General features: G+C 36.7%; 1 protein-coding gene across 2 annotated transcripts; it reads left to right on the top strand.

Annotated features, from left to right (window-relative positions):
• Positions 1-100: 100 nt before the first annotated feature.
• LOC137033739 (selenocysteine insertion sequence-binding protein 2-like) lies at positions 101-14,804 on the top strand. 2 transcript variants are annotated; one of them, XM_067405991.1, is made up of 18 exons: positions 101-248; positions 881-967; positions 2,581-2,773; positions 2,861-2,927; positions 3,967-4,181; positions 4,280-4,361; positions 5,001-5,116; positions 5,200-5,334; positions 5,852-5,887; positions 5,992-6,102; positions 6,285-6,405; positions 8,488-8,651; positions 8,866-9,022; positions 9,178-9,349; positions 9,567-9,787; positions 9,876-10,030; positions 11,418-11,574; positions 13,727-14,803. In XM_067405991.1, the coding sequence occupies exons 2-18, from the start codon at positions 948-950 to the stop codon at positions 13,846-13,848; spliced, it is 2,244 nt and encodes a 747-aa protein (XP_067262092.1). In that variant the 5' UTR covers positions 101-248; positions 881-947; the 3' UTR covers positions 13,849-14,803. The 2 variants fall into 2 exon arrangements, with proteins under 2 accessions (XP_067262092.1, XP_067262094.1); XM_067405993.1 differs by lacking the exon at positions 101-248 and adding an exon at positions 297-430 and having other exon boundaries at positions 13,727-14,804.
• Positions 14,805-15,377: the final 573 nt, after the last annotated feature.

Raw genomic sequence — 15,377 nt, 5'->3', positions numbered from 1 at the left:
AGTCTAAATATATTTTTCACTTATATATTAACAGGTTAACTCATTTATCTGCTGAATATCACACATCATTCACAACATGTGTTGAGTAATGTCGTATAATCAGAACACCCTTCAAAATAAAAGTTCCCGCACCGATTGAGCTTCTTGTCAACTTTGAGTTTAATCTTTAATTATTTGGCCTACCAGTTTTACATCTGAACCGACCGGACTGCGTCTTTTTTAAAATGGAGTTTGTTAAAGGCCGGAAGGTATGAAAGATTTTACTATTTGTTGGTTTTCCATGTAGTTTATCATCATGACTGTGTTTACATTAGCTTAGATGTCTAGCTATCCTAGAAATCCCATATGGCTGGTGAACCTTGACACAGAAGAGCTGCTGAAAGCTGTCGACAGCTAAACATGCGTCTCAATCTATCATGTTATTTGACATGTAAGCAGTAGCTCTCGTTTGAATCAAGTTTGCATGATGTTCACTGCACTATAGCTGACTGCTAACCGATCCAGTCCATCTCCATTACAACTCCTGCAAAATCCTTAACGTTATACGTTAACATATGTTTACCGATGCACAGATAAAATAATAAACGTCCGTTTGTAGTAAGCATTAAACCTTATTTTTAACCGTCTGGCCCTGAAAGTGACTTTGATTGAGTGGATTATTACGACATTGTACCGTTTACTGAGTGGTGTTTACTCTTTAATTTCGGTTTGCTGCGTCATTATTTGTCATTTAGACATGGATTCAGCATCGTTTGTTTAAACGCATATCTGTGCTCTACATACAGTGATTGGTTATTATTTTATTAAATCCGCTTCATTTCAGCTCGTGCATGTTGTCGTATCACCCGTCTGTTCTTTGAACCTGTCTCTGTACTCGCAGATAATGAAGGCTGGAATTTTGGATCCTCTGAAGTTGTTTGATTCATAGCCTTCCACGGCCAGACAAAATGGAGGATCATTTTAAAAGGTAAATATAAGTGATTATGTAACATCTGATTTATTCACAACATGTATAGATTCTTTTTTTTCCAAAATAAGCGCATTTACTGCCCCCAAAACACTATTGGGAAACTTCGTGTATTTTCATTGCATAATATAACAAACCATCAAATAAAGTGCTTTCTGCAAACGTGATAGACACTTCATTTCCCACATGACATGCAGGGGGGGAAACAACAACATGTAGTGGCCACAAGTTCTGTTTTCCCTTCATTTTGGGTATAATCTATTCACAATTTACCTAAATTAATTAATTTGTACAACATGACAATGAGTCTAAAACATGGTCATAAATTTGTGGGAATCTATTCTTAAAGGGTTATTGACCAATGAAAAGTGTCTACATCTACATGAGTCCTGAATAGGGACCCAACTGGATCCCATTAAAATCCTGTAGAAATTATCCTACAGGATATTTATGTATTGTCTTAAAAGACAATTCTCACAGAATCCTATAGGAATCTTTTAGGACAAGATATAAATATCCTATAAGACAGTTCCTAATGGAATCCTATAGGAGTGGTTCCAAAATATGATAGAATATCCAGTACAGATTTTTTATTGAAATCATTTAGGATTTTTTTGACAAGGGTCACCCAAAAATGTTTTTTTTTTTTTTTATCATTAATTACCCTCATGTCGTCCCAAACCCATAAGATCTTTGTTCATCTTCGAAACCCAAATTAAGATATTGTTGATGAAATCCGAGGGTTTCTGAATTCTGATCCACACATAGGCAGCAATGCCATTGTACCTTTTGAGGCCCAGAAAGGTAGTAAAGACATTTTTAAAATGTCAACGTGACTACAGTGGTTAAATCTTAATTTTATGAAGTGACGAGAATACTTTTTTGTGCGCAAAAACGAAACAAAAACAACAACTTTATTCAACAATATGAACTGTTGTCATACTGAGCCGAAGATTTCCCTCAGATTTCATCAAAAATGCATGAAGGTCTTATGGGTTTGGGACGTCATGAGGGTGAATACTTAATGAAAGAAATTTCATTTTTGGGTGAACTAACCCTTTAATGCGTGGCTATGATATGGCTGCCTGGGCTGTTTTTGACATGCTTAAGTTTACACAGTTCCTGTCAAAGTAACCACAGGTGAGTCAAGTGTTTTTTGTTGTTGTTCATTATATAAAGTGATCATATCTTTTCACAAGACTTGAATTAAACTGCCTCGATTATGGTTTAATTTTACAATATCTATATTTCCTTTTTGGATATTTGTACATTTTGGTTACCTGGACTTTCAAGGGAGGGACAGAAACATTTCAGGTTTCATTAAAAATATCTTAATTTTGTGATTCGAAGATTAACCAAAGTCTTATGGGTTTGGAAAAGCATGAGGGTGACTGATGAAAGAATTTTCATTTTTGAGTGAACTATCCTTTTAACTATGAATGTTTTAACATTTAACAGCAAGAACGTGTCACAATATTTCATGTCTTCATGAACAGTATATCATTTGCTTTAATTGCATTTTGGGGCCACTTAACATCACATTGCAGTGGAGCACTATCAGAATCTGAACTGGTTTTGACTAGTATAATTTTCGTTTTTTTGATTGTACACAGAACTCCATCTAAAAACAACACGTGCCAGTCGTCACCTGAGGACTGGTTTAAGAGAAGGCAGAGATCAGTAGACAATCAATATGACGTGGCACCAAGGATGCATGGCTTCAACAGCAGCTTTCACACCAACAAGAGTGCTGATCTCAAAACCCGCAGTGGTTTGAAAGACGGCTCAAACAAGCAAACTGGAAAGGTCTGATTCTAGTATGGCCGTTTGGATGATTTGCATCTTTATGCTGTTGCGCTTTTAAAAGCCTAATAACGTTTTTCGATCTTTCAGATGTTGAAGGACAACAGAGCTGAGCCTTCCCCTCAGGACAAAAGAATCAGCAGGAGATCAGACAGAGGTGGTAATTCCTTTCAAGAAGCGTAATGTTAATAATTTACTGATTTAAAGCTGCCCTAGAACTTTTTTTTTTAAAGATGTAATATAAGTCTAAGGTGTCCCCTGAATGTGTCTGTGAAGTTTCAGCTCAAAATACCCCATAGATTTTTTTAAATTCATTTTTTTTACTGCCTATTTTGTGGCATAATTAGAAACAAGCTGATTTTAGGTTGCGGCCCCTTTAAATTGCGCGCTCTCTGCCCCCTCCCGAGCTCTCAACTCTATCACAGCATAAACAAAGTTTACACAGCTAATATAACCCTCAAAATGGATCTTTACAAAGTGTTCGTCATGCATACTGAATGTATGCGTCGGATTGTATGAGTATTTTTTATTTATTTGGGAGTTTACATTTGATATTGAATGAGTTTGAGGCTATGCTCTGTGGCTAACTGGCTAACACTACACTGTTGGAGAGATTTATAAAGAATGAAGTTGTGTTTATGCATTATACAGATTGCAAGTATTTAATAATGAAAATAACGACAGCTCTTGTCTCCGTGAATACAGTAAGAAACAATGGTAACTTTAACCACATTTAACAGTACATTAGCAACATGCTAACGAAACATTTAGAAAGACCGTTTACAAATATCACTAAAAATATCATGTTATCATGGATCATGTCAGTTATTATTGCTCCATCTGCCATTTTTCGCTGTTTTCCTTGCTTGCTTACCTAGTCTGATTATGCAGCAGTGCACATCAAGACGTTCTGCCCTTGTGTAATGCCTCAATCATGGGCTGGCATATGCAAATATTGGGGGCGTACACCCTGACTGTTACGTAACAGTCGGTGATATGTTGAGATTCGCCTGTTCTTCGGAGGTCTTTTAAACAAATGAGATTTATATAAGAAGGAGGAAACAATGGAGTTTGAAACTCACTGTATGTCATTTCCATGTACTGAACTCTTGTTATTTAACTATGCCAATGTAAATTCAATTTTTAATTTTAGGGCACCTTTAAATCATAATCAAACTATTTGTTTCTGTTTCCAGGTTACAAAGGGTCCAAACCTACCCCAAACCCTGCTGACAGAGCCAAATTGGGCATAACATGTAGCACATTTGAAATGAAACTTGCCGATTTCCCTGAATTGGGTGATATCACACCAGGCAACCATACAGCAGCTTCCCTGCACCAGGAACCAACAGTATGTGCTAGTGCAGTCATGCCAGCAGAGCGTCAGAGTTCACCAGTACTCATTTGTAAGGTAACTTTCATGGTTTGAGCCAAAGAACACATTGTTCTGTTCAAGTACCAGCTGTTTATTAACATGCACTGCCTTTACTGAAACTTGTTTTTTATTAGAATGTACCGAAAAGAAGAACAAAGTCTGCACAGCAAGTCCCGTCCAGTGGAAAGTGTGACATTTCAGTAGCTATCACAGCAGGTAAAGATGCGCTAACATGCATGAGAAATCAAAATGGATCCTGTTTATTTTCTCAGTCACCAAGAAATCAATATTGACAATTCTTAAATTTTTAGGGAATATTGCAGTATGTATTATAAATTATTTATTTGTGCACATCTTTTTTTTTTTTAAGTTATGTATCCTTGTAATTTTTAATCAAAGTAACCCCTCCCACTTGCAGTGACATCTCTTCTCTGATGACGTGTTTCTGGTGCGAGGGCGGGGACAATCTGTCACTCACATGAGATCAGAGCAATTTCAAACCACAACAATCTATTGAACCAATCAATTTTCTGATGGACAAAATCAAGTCCCAAACTTTTTTCTTGTTCAATAAGCCATTTCAATATATATGTAACAATACGGGGGGAAAAAAACGTTGCAACTTCCATTTCATGCCAACTTTAATAATACACATCTTCCCGTTTCTTATTTTTCACAATTCGTCAGTTCATGGTATTTCAAGGAAAATAAATAAATTGAATAAATGTTTAATTTTACTGAGAAATGCATCATATTTCAGAAAATGGGTTGTGCATCATTTTAAATTAGATTGTTAAAATTCAATATTAAAGCAATTAAATGGTATCGTATTCTGTAAAATCCAATCTGATTTAGATCAGGATAGTGCAGTATCCAATCCTACTGGATCTTCAGCTCAGTCCTGGGCAAACATTGCCTCTCAGCCTCCCAGAGTCATCCAGAAAAGCCCCAAAGCCAACACATCTTCTCAGGTAAACCACTGCACTGTCCATCCGCATTTTGAGCATGTACTATATAAAGTAGATACACAATTTTCACCATTTTCTTTGTCTAGGAGGATTTATCCGCACAACCAGAGCAGAAAACGGAGAAGAAGAGGAGAAGGAAAAAGAAAAAATCCAAAACAGCATCTGAGAACACAGAGGAACTAGAGGAACATCTGATACAGCAGGAGCCACCGAAGTTTGAGGTAAAATCTGTTGATTTATGTCTCCTCATGCATGAAATTAGATTTTAGAAGTTTCATGTTTAAGTTGTTCCTTGGGGGAAAAAAATGGTGTTTCAATCAGTGTCATTGTTGTTAACTAAAACTATTAAATCATTTTTAAAACCATTTTTTGAAATAAAGTTGAAATTAAATACTAATATTAGATGATGCCTTGCCTTGGCAGCTAACTGAAATAAGTTCAAGATGACATAATAAATAATTAATACTAAAACATAAATTAATTAAATGTATATAGAAATGTATTTAAAAAAAAGTCAAAAGCACAAAAAACTGAAACTAAAATATAAATGATCTGAAAGTACTATAATAGTATATAAATTATGCTAAAATAACTGGTATAAATTTTAGAAGTGGTTTTTATTATGTGATATTTATTTTAAATTTTAATTGTTGAAATATAACTTTTTATTTTCTTATGTTTGATTGTTAACCTACATTAGAAGTATAATGGTGATTTATCTAAGTGTTGTTTTTGTAGGATGAAGAGGAGTTTCCAGACCTGTCGCTTGCATTTGTGAGTTTTTTCTTTTGGCCTGAGCACATCATATAAAATGTTTGAATATCAAAGACTGAAATATGCACTTGTATATTGTATCATCTGTAATTATATTGATTCAGGAACTCAAAGGACATTCAGTAGCACAAAAAGAGGGATTGTCTCTACACCCAGAGATAAAACACAAAGCCACTACGCCTGCTTCTGCCTCCATTGACACTAAGAAAACACAGGTTGGTGTATTTTTCCAGTGCAATATTTAAAACCCTATCAAAACAAAACACTCCATCCACCATTTATAAAGGTTCACACTTAAATCTAAATGAACTTTTGAAATCGATCTTTTTTCTGAAAAACGAGACTAGAAAAACGGTTGCACGTCGTAATTGATTCTTATCCCATCTTATCTCATCAGACTAGTCAGAAAAAGTCAAAAGTTCCTGTACAGCTTGACCTTGGAAACATGCTGGCAGTTCTTGAGCGGAAGCAACAGTCTCAAAAATCCAAACAAGATCAGCGACCAGTAACACTTTCAGGTAAAAAATATAAGTGGATACACTGGTTAGTTTAATGCATTTAAAGATACTTTAACAAACAAAATGTAAATTCTGTCATTGTTTAATCATTTCATCATGTTGTTGCAAACCCATTAGACCTTTGTTCATCTTCAAAACACAAATAAACATATTTTTAATGAAATCTGAGAGATTTCTGTCTCTCTTTTGAAAGTCTGTTCACCCAAAACACTGACTGTTCAAAATGGTTCATAAAGAGAACGTAAAGTAATCGAAATGAATCGAGCAGTTTAATCCAAGTCTTCTGAAGAGATCACTGTACATTAAAGGTACAATATGTAATAATTTTGGCCGCTAGAGGTCGCTAGAAGCCTATTCAAAACTAAGGCGTAGCTTGATGACATAAAGTTTTGAGAGCGGAATCTTGGGATATGTGGTCTCCACCTCAACGGATGCTGCAAAAGAATAGGGATAGGATTTGGGAACAAATCATGTTCATGGATGAGGTTATTTAGTATGAAGCAGAGCAGGGCCGAGTGTTGTGGGAGTGATTGCGCAACACACGCCTCACGAGCAGCGGAACTTTTGTTATGTCACAGTCGCCGGCACTGCTTCCGCTATTCCGGTCATGAGTATGAGGTAATGGAGCTCTGTTTATTATTAGATACATTTGAGAGTGTTGAAAATGATGTTATAACATTACTCTGTGTGTTCGCTCAGTGGCTGCTGTGAGACACTGTTACACACTGCAGTAAGGTAGATTAATTTTAGAATATCATATTAAATATTGGATGGCTTGTGTTGATAAATGGCATGCATTTAATTTTAAGATGTATTGTATGATGGAGAAAATTATGTATTACTGTTAGTACAAATAATTAAGTCTATTAAAACGTGTAATATATTAAAGCGTCTTTGGTGTTTCCATGGTTTCTACGAAATGAAATGAGGGTTAACGTGGGTATGACGCAATTGACAGGCGACTCCTCAAACGTCCCGGAGCCTTGGTTTGGGATATTATAAGTACTCAAGTTAACAAAATATATAACACTGGCCTAGTGGTTTTTGAACATTTTACTGCAAAAATATTACATATTGTACCTTTAAGGGTGTAACGGTACACGGAAGTCATGGTTCGGTACATACCTCGGTTTTGGGGTCATAGTTCGATACGAGTTTGGTACAACAGGAAAAAGCAACAAATGCCCAATGCTAGGTTTCTTTTCATTTATTTGGAACAAATGGTAATGCAAATTCCAGTTTGTTCCACATAGTGGTATTTAGTCCCCCTGATTTACAGTAGTTGGTACAGTACAGCCTCCTTTAGATTGACCAATGCTGCACAGTAAAATCCAATGGTTGTGTTTTGCGTAGCCTACCTGTCATTTTCTTTGCACATCAGAGTTCGTAGTAGTAGTAGTGAGACTTCCATGACACTAGGGCTGACCGATATATCGCATGCGATTGTCACGTGCATTTCGTCAGTAAAGCCGGTTCCCTGATTACCGCTAAATCGCCATCACCTGCTTTCAAATGGAGCGGCATTTAATAGACAGAGCCGTAGTTCACTAATAAGCCACGCAATATCGCGTTCATATTGCAGATGTATCGCCTTCGATAATGAACGCAATATTGAACGCAGGTGATGGCGATTTAGCGGTAATCAGGGAACCGGCTTTACTGACGAAATGCGCGTGACAAAAGCATTCGATATATCGCCCAGCCCTACTCAACCATGCTTGCTTGACAGGAAAGAACAAACCTCATTGGCTTGACCTCATTGGGAAACCTCATTCAATAGTCTTAAATTCATATGCATTACTTTTCCGTTCTCTTTAGGAACATTTTGAAGCTTCAGAGTTTTGGATGAATAGACTTTCAATGGAAGGACAGAAATCTCTCAGATTTAATTAAAAATAATGAATTAGGTATACTTCATTTGTGTTTTGAAGATGAACAAAAGTCACACAGGTTTGGAACCACATGAGTGTGAATATGACAGAATTTTTATTCTTTAACAAACTAACCCTTTAAACTCTTAGTAGAACACCATGATGTAAGTCACTATGTCTAATATAACAAATAATATTACCGGTGTGTTAGTTGGAGGAGCTCTACCTGTAGTCCACAAAGAAACTTCAGTTCAGAAAAAGCCATGGCAGCAAGAGAAAACTCCTCACAATCCGCTGGACTCCACTTGTCCCTTAGTGAAGAAGGGAAAACAGCGAGAAGTTCCCAAGGCGAAAAAACCAACACCACTCAAAAGAGTGAGTCCAGTGTGCATTTAAAGGTGCAGTGTGTAATTTCTGTGCCATTGGTGTTATCAAACAGAATTGCCATTTATATTTGATGCCGTTATTAGTGCAGAAATTACACACACCTTTTAAAATAGTTTTTTTTTTTTCTTGTGAATTTTGAATTGGCATTCATTAAATTTTTGATCAGCATTCTAAAAGATGTTTTGCATTTTGAACAACTGAGGTCATTCTTCGGGAGAGAGAAGAGAGGAAACAGAACCGCCTGCTGGAGGAGAGAGACCCGGCCCGAGTGGCCACTGAAGCTGCTGAAAAGGAAACTAGTAATAGTGAGAATCCTTCTGATACAAGCCTACCTGACAATGACCAACATCTTCACACAAGTATGAACACGCACTGTAATATTATCATCGCATAAGTGATCATTGTAGACAATTACTCAGGTTGCTCAGAATATGAAATGTTTTAGTGTTGTCTTGCTTGGTCTCATTAGTGTTTTTGCAATATGTGAAATGAAGATGTTCACGATCTGTATCAGATATAGATGAAAACCCTGAACTTGTTGGTACTGAGGAGTCAGAGTGTGACCAGCCTGGTTCGCCATCTGATCACAAGCTGGATGACAGTGTGTCGGAGAATGCAACACTAAAATCCTGGAATCCCAGTTCCAATCCCAATCTTCCCAAAATCCACAGCAGGAAGTTCAGAGAGTAAGAAAATCAATGTTATGTTTTTGTTTTGGGTTTAGTTTTGTTTCTCAAAGATATGCAAATTGTTCACAAAAACACTAGTAGACATGATGAAATTAATGTCTGGGTCCTGAAATTCACTTCTTTTCAAGTGAAGCAAGAAAATACATTTTAGTAATGATTATTATTATTAATAATATTAACTTGTAGTAAACATATTTTTCTTCTAATTCTACAGCTATTGCAACCAAGTGCTTAGCAAAGATGTAGATGAATGTGTGAGCAGCTTACTGAAGGAGCTGGTGAGGTTTCAGGATCGTCTTTATCAGAAAGACCCTATGAAGGCCAGGATGAAGCGCAGGCTGGTCATGGGCCTACGAGAGGTGCTGAAACACCTCAAACTCAGGAAGGTCAAGTGCGTTATCATCTCGCCCAACTGTGAACGTATTCAGTCCAAAGGTAGAGTGAACTTGGAGCACAAACTCACATTTTGATTCATGTTGCAGCTGTAATTGTTGCTGATGGATGGCCTGTTGTATTAATGTAGGAGGTCTAGATGAGGCTCTTCACACTATCATTGACACATGCCGGGATCAAGGTATCCCATTTGTGTTTGCCTTGTCGAGAAAGGCACTGGGCCGCTGTGTTAATAAAGCCGTTCCCGTCAGCTTGGTGGGCATTTTTAACTACGATGGCGCACAAGTAAGTACCAGAACTTTCTGGTTGTAGTTGTGGTAAATATTGTTGACTCTTGTAAAGAATCTTGAGTGGCATTACTGTAAAATAAGTCATTATACTTAAAGGGATAGTTCACCCAAAAATGAAAATTATCCCATGATTTACTCAGCCTCAAGCTATCCTAGGTGTATATGACTATGTTCTTTCAGACGAACACAATCGGAGTTATATTAAAGGTGCGATGTCACGCATTTTTAGGCCAAAACATTTTTGTCACATACAGCAAACATCTCCTCACTATCCGCTAGCTGCCTGTCCCCTGAACACACTGTAAAAAAACGCGGTCTCTGTAGTCGCCACAAGCTCCAAAAACGGCAATAAAAACAAAATGGTGCAGCCTGGACCAGAAAACATAATAAACATGCTCCAGCCAATAACTGAAAAGAATGATTTTAAATGCGTGTTCATGACTGTTTCAGGAAGCACGGATGGGAGGGGAGGAGGCGGCGGAGGGAGGGTCTAGCTAGCCTCTGTTTTGTTTGACAACACTTCGAACTTCAACAGGAAGTTACTCCGCTCAGGATCGCTTAGAGAACCTTTAAAAAATATTAAAAAGCCTTGCTCTTCCAAGCTTTATAACGGTAATGAATGGCACAAGTCCAAAAAAGTGCATCCATCCTTAATAAAATTAATCCATACGACTCCAGGGGGTTAATAAAATGGGTTTTGTAAGAAAAATATCCATATTTAAAACTTTATAAACTAAAATAACTAGCTTCAGACTGACGTCCTACACAAATTGAGTTACGGCGGAAGAGTAACCCCTGACCCGACGCATGACATATTGACCAATGCGGAAGTGCAGAGGATATAGCAAACCAAAAAAAAGGTCATGAATTAGAATTTTAAAGAGAAATGTCCGAGGATTTCAATATAAGAGAAGAGGAGCTTGTGTTTGTTGCACAGCCCTATTTGTTTGAACCCCTTGAGGCGTCTAAGCTTATGCTACTCCTACATCCTACGTCATACATCGCGTCAACGGTTACTTTTTTGGCATAAGTCGACTTGCGCAGACCGTCTGCCGGAAGCTAGTTATTTTAGTTTATGAAGTTTTAAATATAATTTTCTTACAAAAACCCTTGTTTCACTTCAAAAGGCCTTTATTAACCCCCTGAAGTCATATGCATTAATTTTATGATGGATAGATGCATGTTTTTGGACTTCAAAATCAGGAGCGCCATTCACTACCATTATAAAGCTTGGAAGAGCAAGGATATTTTAATAAAACTCTGATTGAAAGAAGATTGTCATAGAAATCATGGGATAAATCAATAATTTTTATTTTCGGGTGAACTATCCCTTTAACTGATTGTATTAATTTAGTGAATTTTGCTGATTGCTGATTCCACAGGACCATTATCACAAAATGATTGAGTTATCAGCTGAGGCCAGGAAGGCCTATGAGGTGATGATTGAAAATCTGGAGGAACAGCAGGAGGATCTACAGGAGGAGCTACAGGAGGTGGAGCCGTCTGGAAAACCTTCTGGAACAGAAGAGCCAGAGTACAGTACGTCCTAATTAAAAACCTAAAAATAGTGTGAATTTATTGCTTTTGCGTGCAATACTGCGATTTCATTATTCTTTTAGTTGACTACTCTAAGCTACTCTTAACTGTTAAATATGTAAATGTGTAACTTACTTGCTTTGTTTATAGGTATGCCGGCCATGAATAGCCCCAAGAGTTTTTGAAATTATATTAGTGATTGATGATATGTGCACAGATATTGTGTAAGAGCTACACAAAATGGATGAAATCAGATGAAATTATTTTACACAATGTGTGCTCAAAGTTCACTAAAATGAGAACAGAAAATGTGAGTTATCTGGAATTGACACATTTCTTACTAAAAAAGGGCCATAGTTGAAATTAAAGTGCTATATCCTATATACAGCTATGGAAAAAATTAAGAGACCACTTAACATTGATTTCTGAACTTGGAGTGGTCTCTTAATTTTTTCCATAGCTGTATGTTTTGGAGGTCTCCTACATAGGGGCATAGGCAGGGTTTTATAATCACAGAGGTCCCAAATCTGAGCTATAGGGGGTTGGAGGGGATTTTTCTCTGATCTACATAATATGTGCATTTCAAGACTTTTGAAGGCCAAAAAGATCGGATAACGATATCTTTAAAACCATGTCAGTGGGCAGTAGATTATTTGTTAATACCTGCTCTCTAATAGGCATATTTTCAATTTCAAATTTCAAATTCAAAACATTTCTATTCTAAAACGGCTGTGGAATATGAGATTAGTTTAGCTACTTATCATCTCTCAATTTATGACAGGTAACTGAAGCTCTGCACTTAGCAGCTACTGTAAACATAAAGCCCGCCTAATTTTGATTTGATTGGTCATCTCAAATATTTTGACATTGACAAGCAGTGACAGACCGACTGCTGAAGCAGCTCAGATGAGAAGATCTTGGTGCTGTGCAATATCCTTGCAGCAATAGAATTATTACTATATTAGGCAATTGTTTCACAACTTTTATTATATACACCTTGGAAAAATACAGAGGTCCGGACCTAGATGACCTCATAGCTGGCTAATTCAGTCTCTCTAAACCCCTCCTTGCTGCGAGCCTGTTCTGCTCTGATTGGTCAGACGGTCCAGTCTGTTGTGATTGGTCAAGTCAAGTCAAAAGTCACCTTTATTTATATAGCGCTTTTTACAATGCAGATTGTGTCAAAGCAGCTTTACATTGATAACTGGTACATAATTTGGCTGCACAGCAGCTCTTAAATAGTAGTGTCAATGCAGGCAGATCAGAAGCACTGTTGAATAAATGTCAAGAATACTATTAAATATCAAATGCCAAGTGTCCCCAACTAAGCAAGCCAAAGGCGACAGCGGCAAGGAACCCAAACTCCATCAGGTGACATCAGGTGGCAAACAAGTGGCAAATAGGTGTTAAAATGGAGAAAAAAAAAAAACTTGGGAGAAACCAGGCTTAGTCGGGGGGCCAGTTCTCCTCTGGTAAACAGTTCTCCTCTGGTCTACTGTTTACAGCGAGTGTCAGAAACAAAACGTCCATTACCATATCTGGATTTCACCTGCAGAGGCTTCCTCAGTGCTTCATACACAGTGAAACGAACAGTAACAATGGAGTCGGTTTTACCGCATCAATTCACTTTAATAGTTCTGTTCAGAAAGGACACATTAAATTGATCAAAAGTGAAAGTAAAGGCATTTATAATGTTGCAAAAGATCAGTTTCCACAAAAATATTAACTAATGATGAAGTAAAGATTCAGCTTTGCATCACAGGAATAAATTACATGATAAAATATATTACAATAAAAACATTTGTTGTAAATTGTAATATTTCACAATTTTACTATTCTTTCTTTATTTTTGATACATTTTTGTCTTGCTGAGCATAAGAGACTACTTTCCAAAACAAAACAAAAATCTTACCAACGCCAAACATTTGAGCAGTAATGTTTGTTTGATCAGTAAAGAAGGATCACTTCTGTTAAATGGTAAAGTGGGTGGAGTTAAGCTGATACTCGCATAATAGCCAAATATTGACTCATCAGCCTGAGTTTTTATGAAAGGACTTTTCATTAAAGTTCTAATCATTTTACATATTTTGATGTGAAAACTTAAGAATTATTTGCTGACTGCATTTTGATTTGTTTTAATCTGTTCTTTTCTCAGTTAAAATCTGGAAGAAAATGCTTGAGAAAGATTACAACCACCCTTTCCTGGATTTCGAGGACCAGTTTTCATCCATTTCCATTGGTTCAGAACAGCTGCTGGATGACCACGAAGGAAGTTGATGGAAGTACATACAGTAGACTAATGAGACAATTGTTTTTGTTAGTTTGTAGTGTAGAGGCCATGCTTCTGTGACGCGGAAACAGATCACTACAGTGTTTCCAACCCCGCGTGAGCCTCTAGCACCTTGTGAGATATGTCAGGAATAGCTTGAAATACCAAATGTGCCTGTCTAAGAGGATTTTATTAAAAAACGTAAACATATTTTCCTGTGACCTGGAATGGTGTATTAAATCAAGAGGCAATATAGCTGAGAATAGCGAACAGCCCTTGACTACATATTTTCTTATAGATATCACATACTTAGTTTGATGTTTCCAGTCAGAATGGTGAATATTTTTGCAAATAGCTAATATCCCTGTATTTCTATTAAAATTAGTGTAATAGTTTGATAAAATCATAGGAACAATCTGAACCACTTAATTTATGTACATGTTTACATTTGTAAATCAAATGTATTTTCCTTATCATGTTGAATGCACAATTTACTGATCATGACCACTGTGTTTGCAGCCCACGTATCGTGACTATTGGCAGGGTGCTGTTTATTTCTGAAGGCTCATAAGCAAATGATTGTTACGACCGTGAACTGTTGGTAGGATATACCTCTCCCTCCTAGAACTTATTAAACATCACTTACCTAAATTATAGTCTCCACTTTTAATTTATAACTCTCCTCTGGCTGTTCCTCAACACTAGCTAATCCATTAATACTGAGTCCTTGAGGTAACGTTAGTTCTCCTTAAATGTTTCAGTGTGAGTTTAGCTCTATGTCTTTATGCTGTCAGCTGCAGTTAATAGGGAATGTGTGTGTTATGCAGTTGTGTAGTACTCTGTGGTTCATGGCATATTCGTGCAGCATAGAGCTAACAATTCACAACTTCACTTAGTAGTAACAAATTATTTTTTCCACATATAAACCTTTTGCCCTGCTTCTGTGTAGATTCAGAATATTGACTTTGGGACCAAAACAACTTTGTGATTGTGAAGGTTTTAGAGTATTTGCAATAAATTCATTGCAATAAATGATCTTGTTGTGTCAGAAATGCCCTTGTCTTTGGTGTACCATTATATATTAAGTCGAAATCAGAAATGTATGTGTAGTGCATAAAAGGTTGGTTCACCCAAATATGAAAATTCTATCATTTATTATTGTTAACCATAAAAACTTAAGGTTTTTGTCTGTCCATTCACCTAAAACTTCAAAAAGTTAGACATCTCGTCTTCTGGAGAGACTCGATCACTTTACATGATTAACAGATTTAATCTAGATTTTTATTCACATGTAAACATTGATTAATGAACATATATAGAGCACAAATACAGTCATCTGCTTTGAATTACTTTTATGTCTTTATGAATTTTTTGAAGTGTCAAAGTTTTGCTTGCCTGGACTTTCCCTCAGGTTTAATTTAAAATATATTTATGTTTTAAAGATGAATGAAAGTCTTACGGGTTTGAAATGACCAGAGGGTGAGTGAATTATGAGAACATTTACATTTTGGATGAACGAACCCTTAAAAATGTATTG

This window comes from Chanodichthys erythropterus, chromosome 13 (assembly GCF_024489055.1).
Source record: "Chanodichthys erythropterus isolate Z2021 chromosome 13, ASM2448905v1, whole genome shotgun sequence".
Lineage (NCBI taxonomy): Eukaryota > Metazoa > Chordata > Actinopteri > Cypriniformes > Xenocyprididae > Chanodichthys > Chanodichthys erythropterus.
This window is presented reverse-complemented; position numbering and strand designations above follow the sequence as displayed.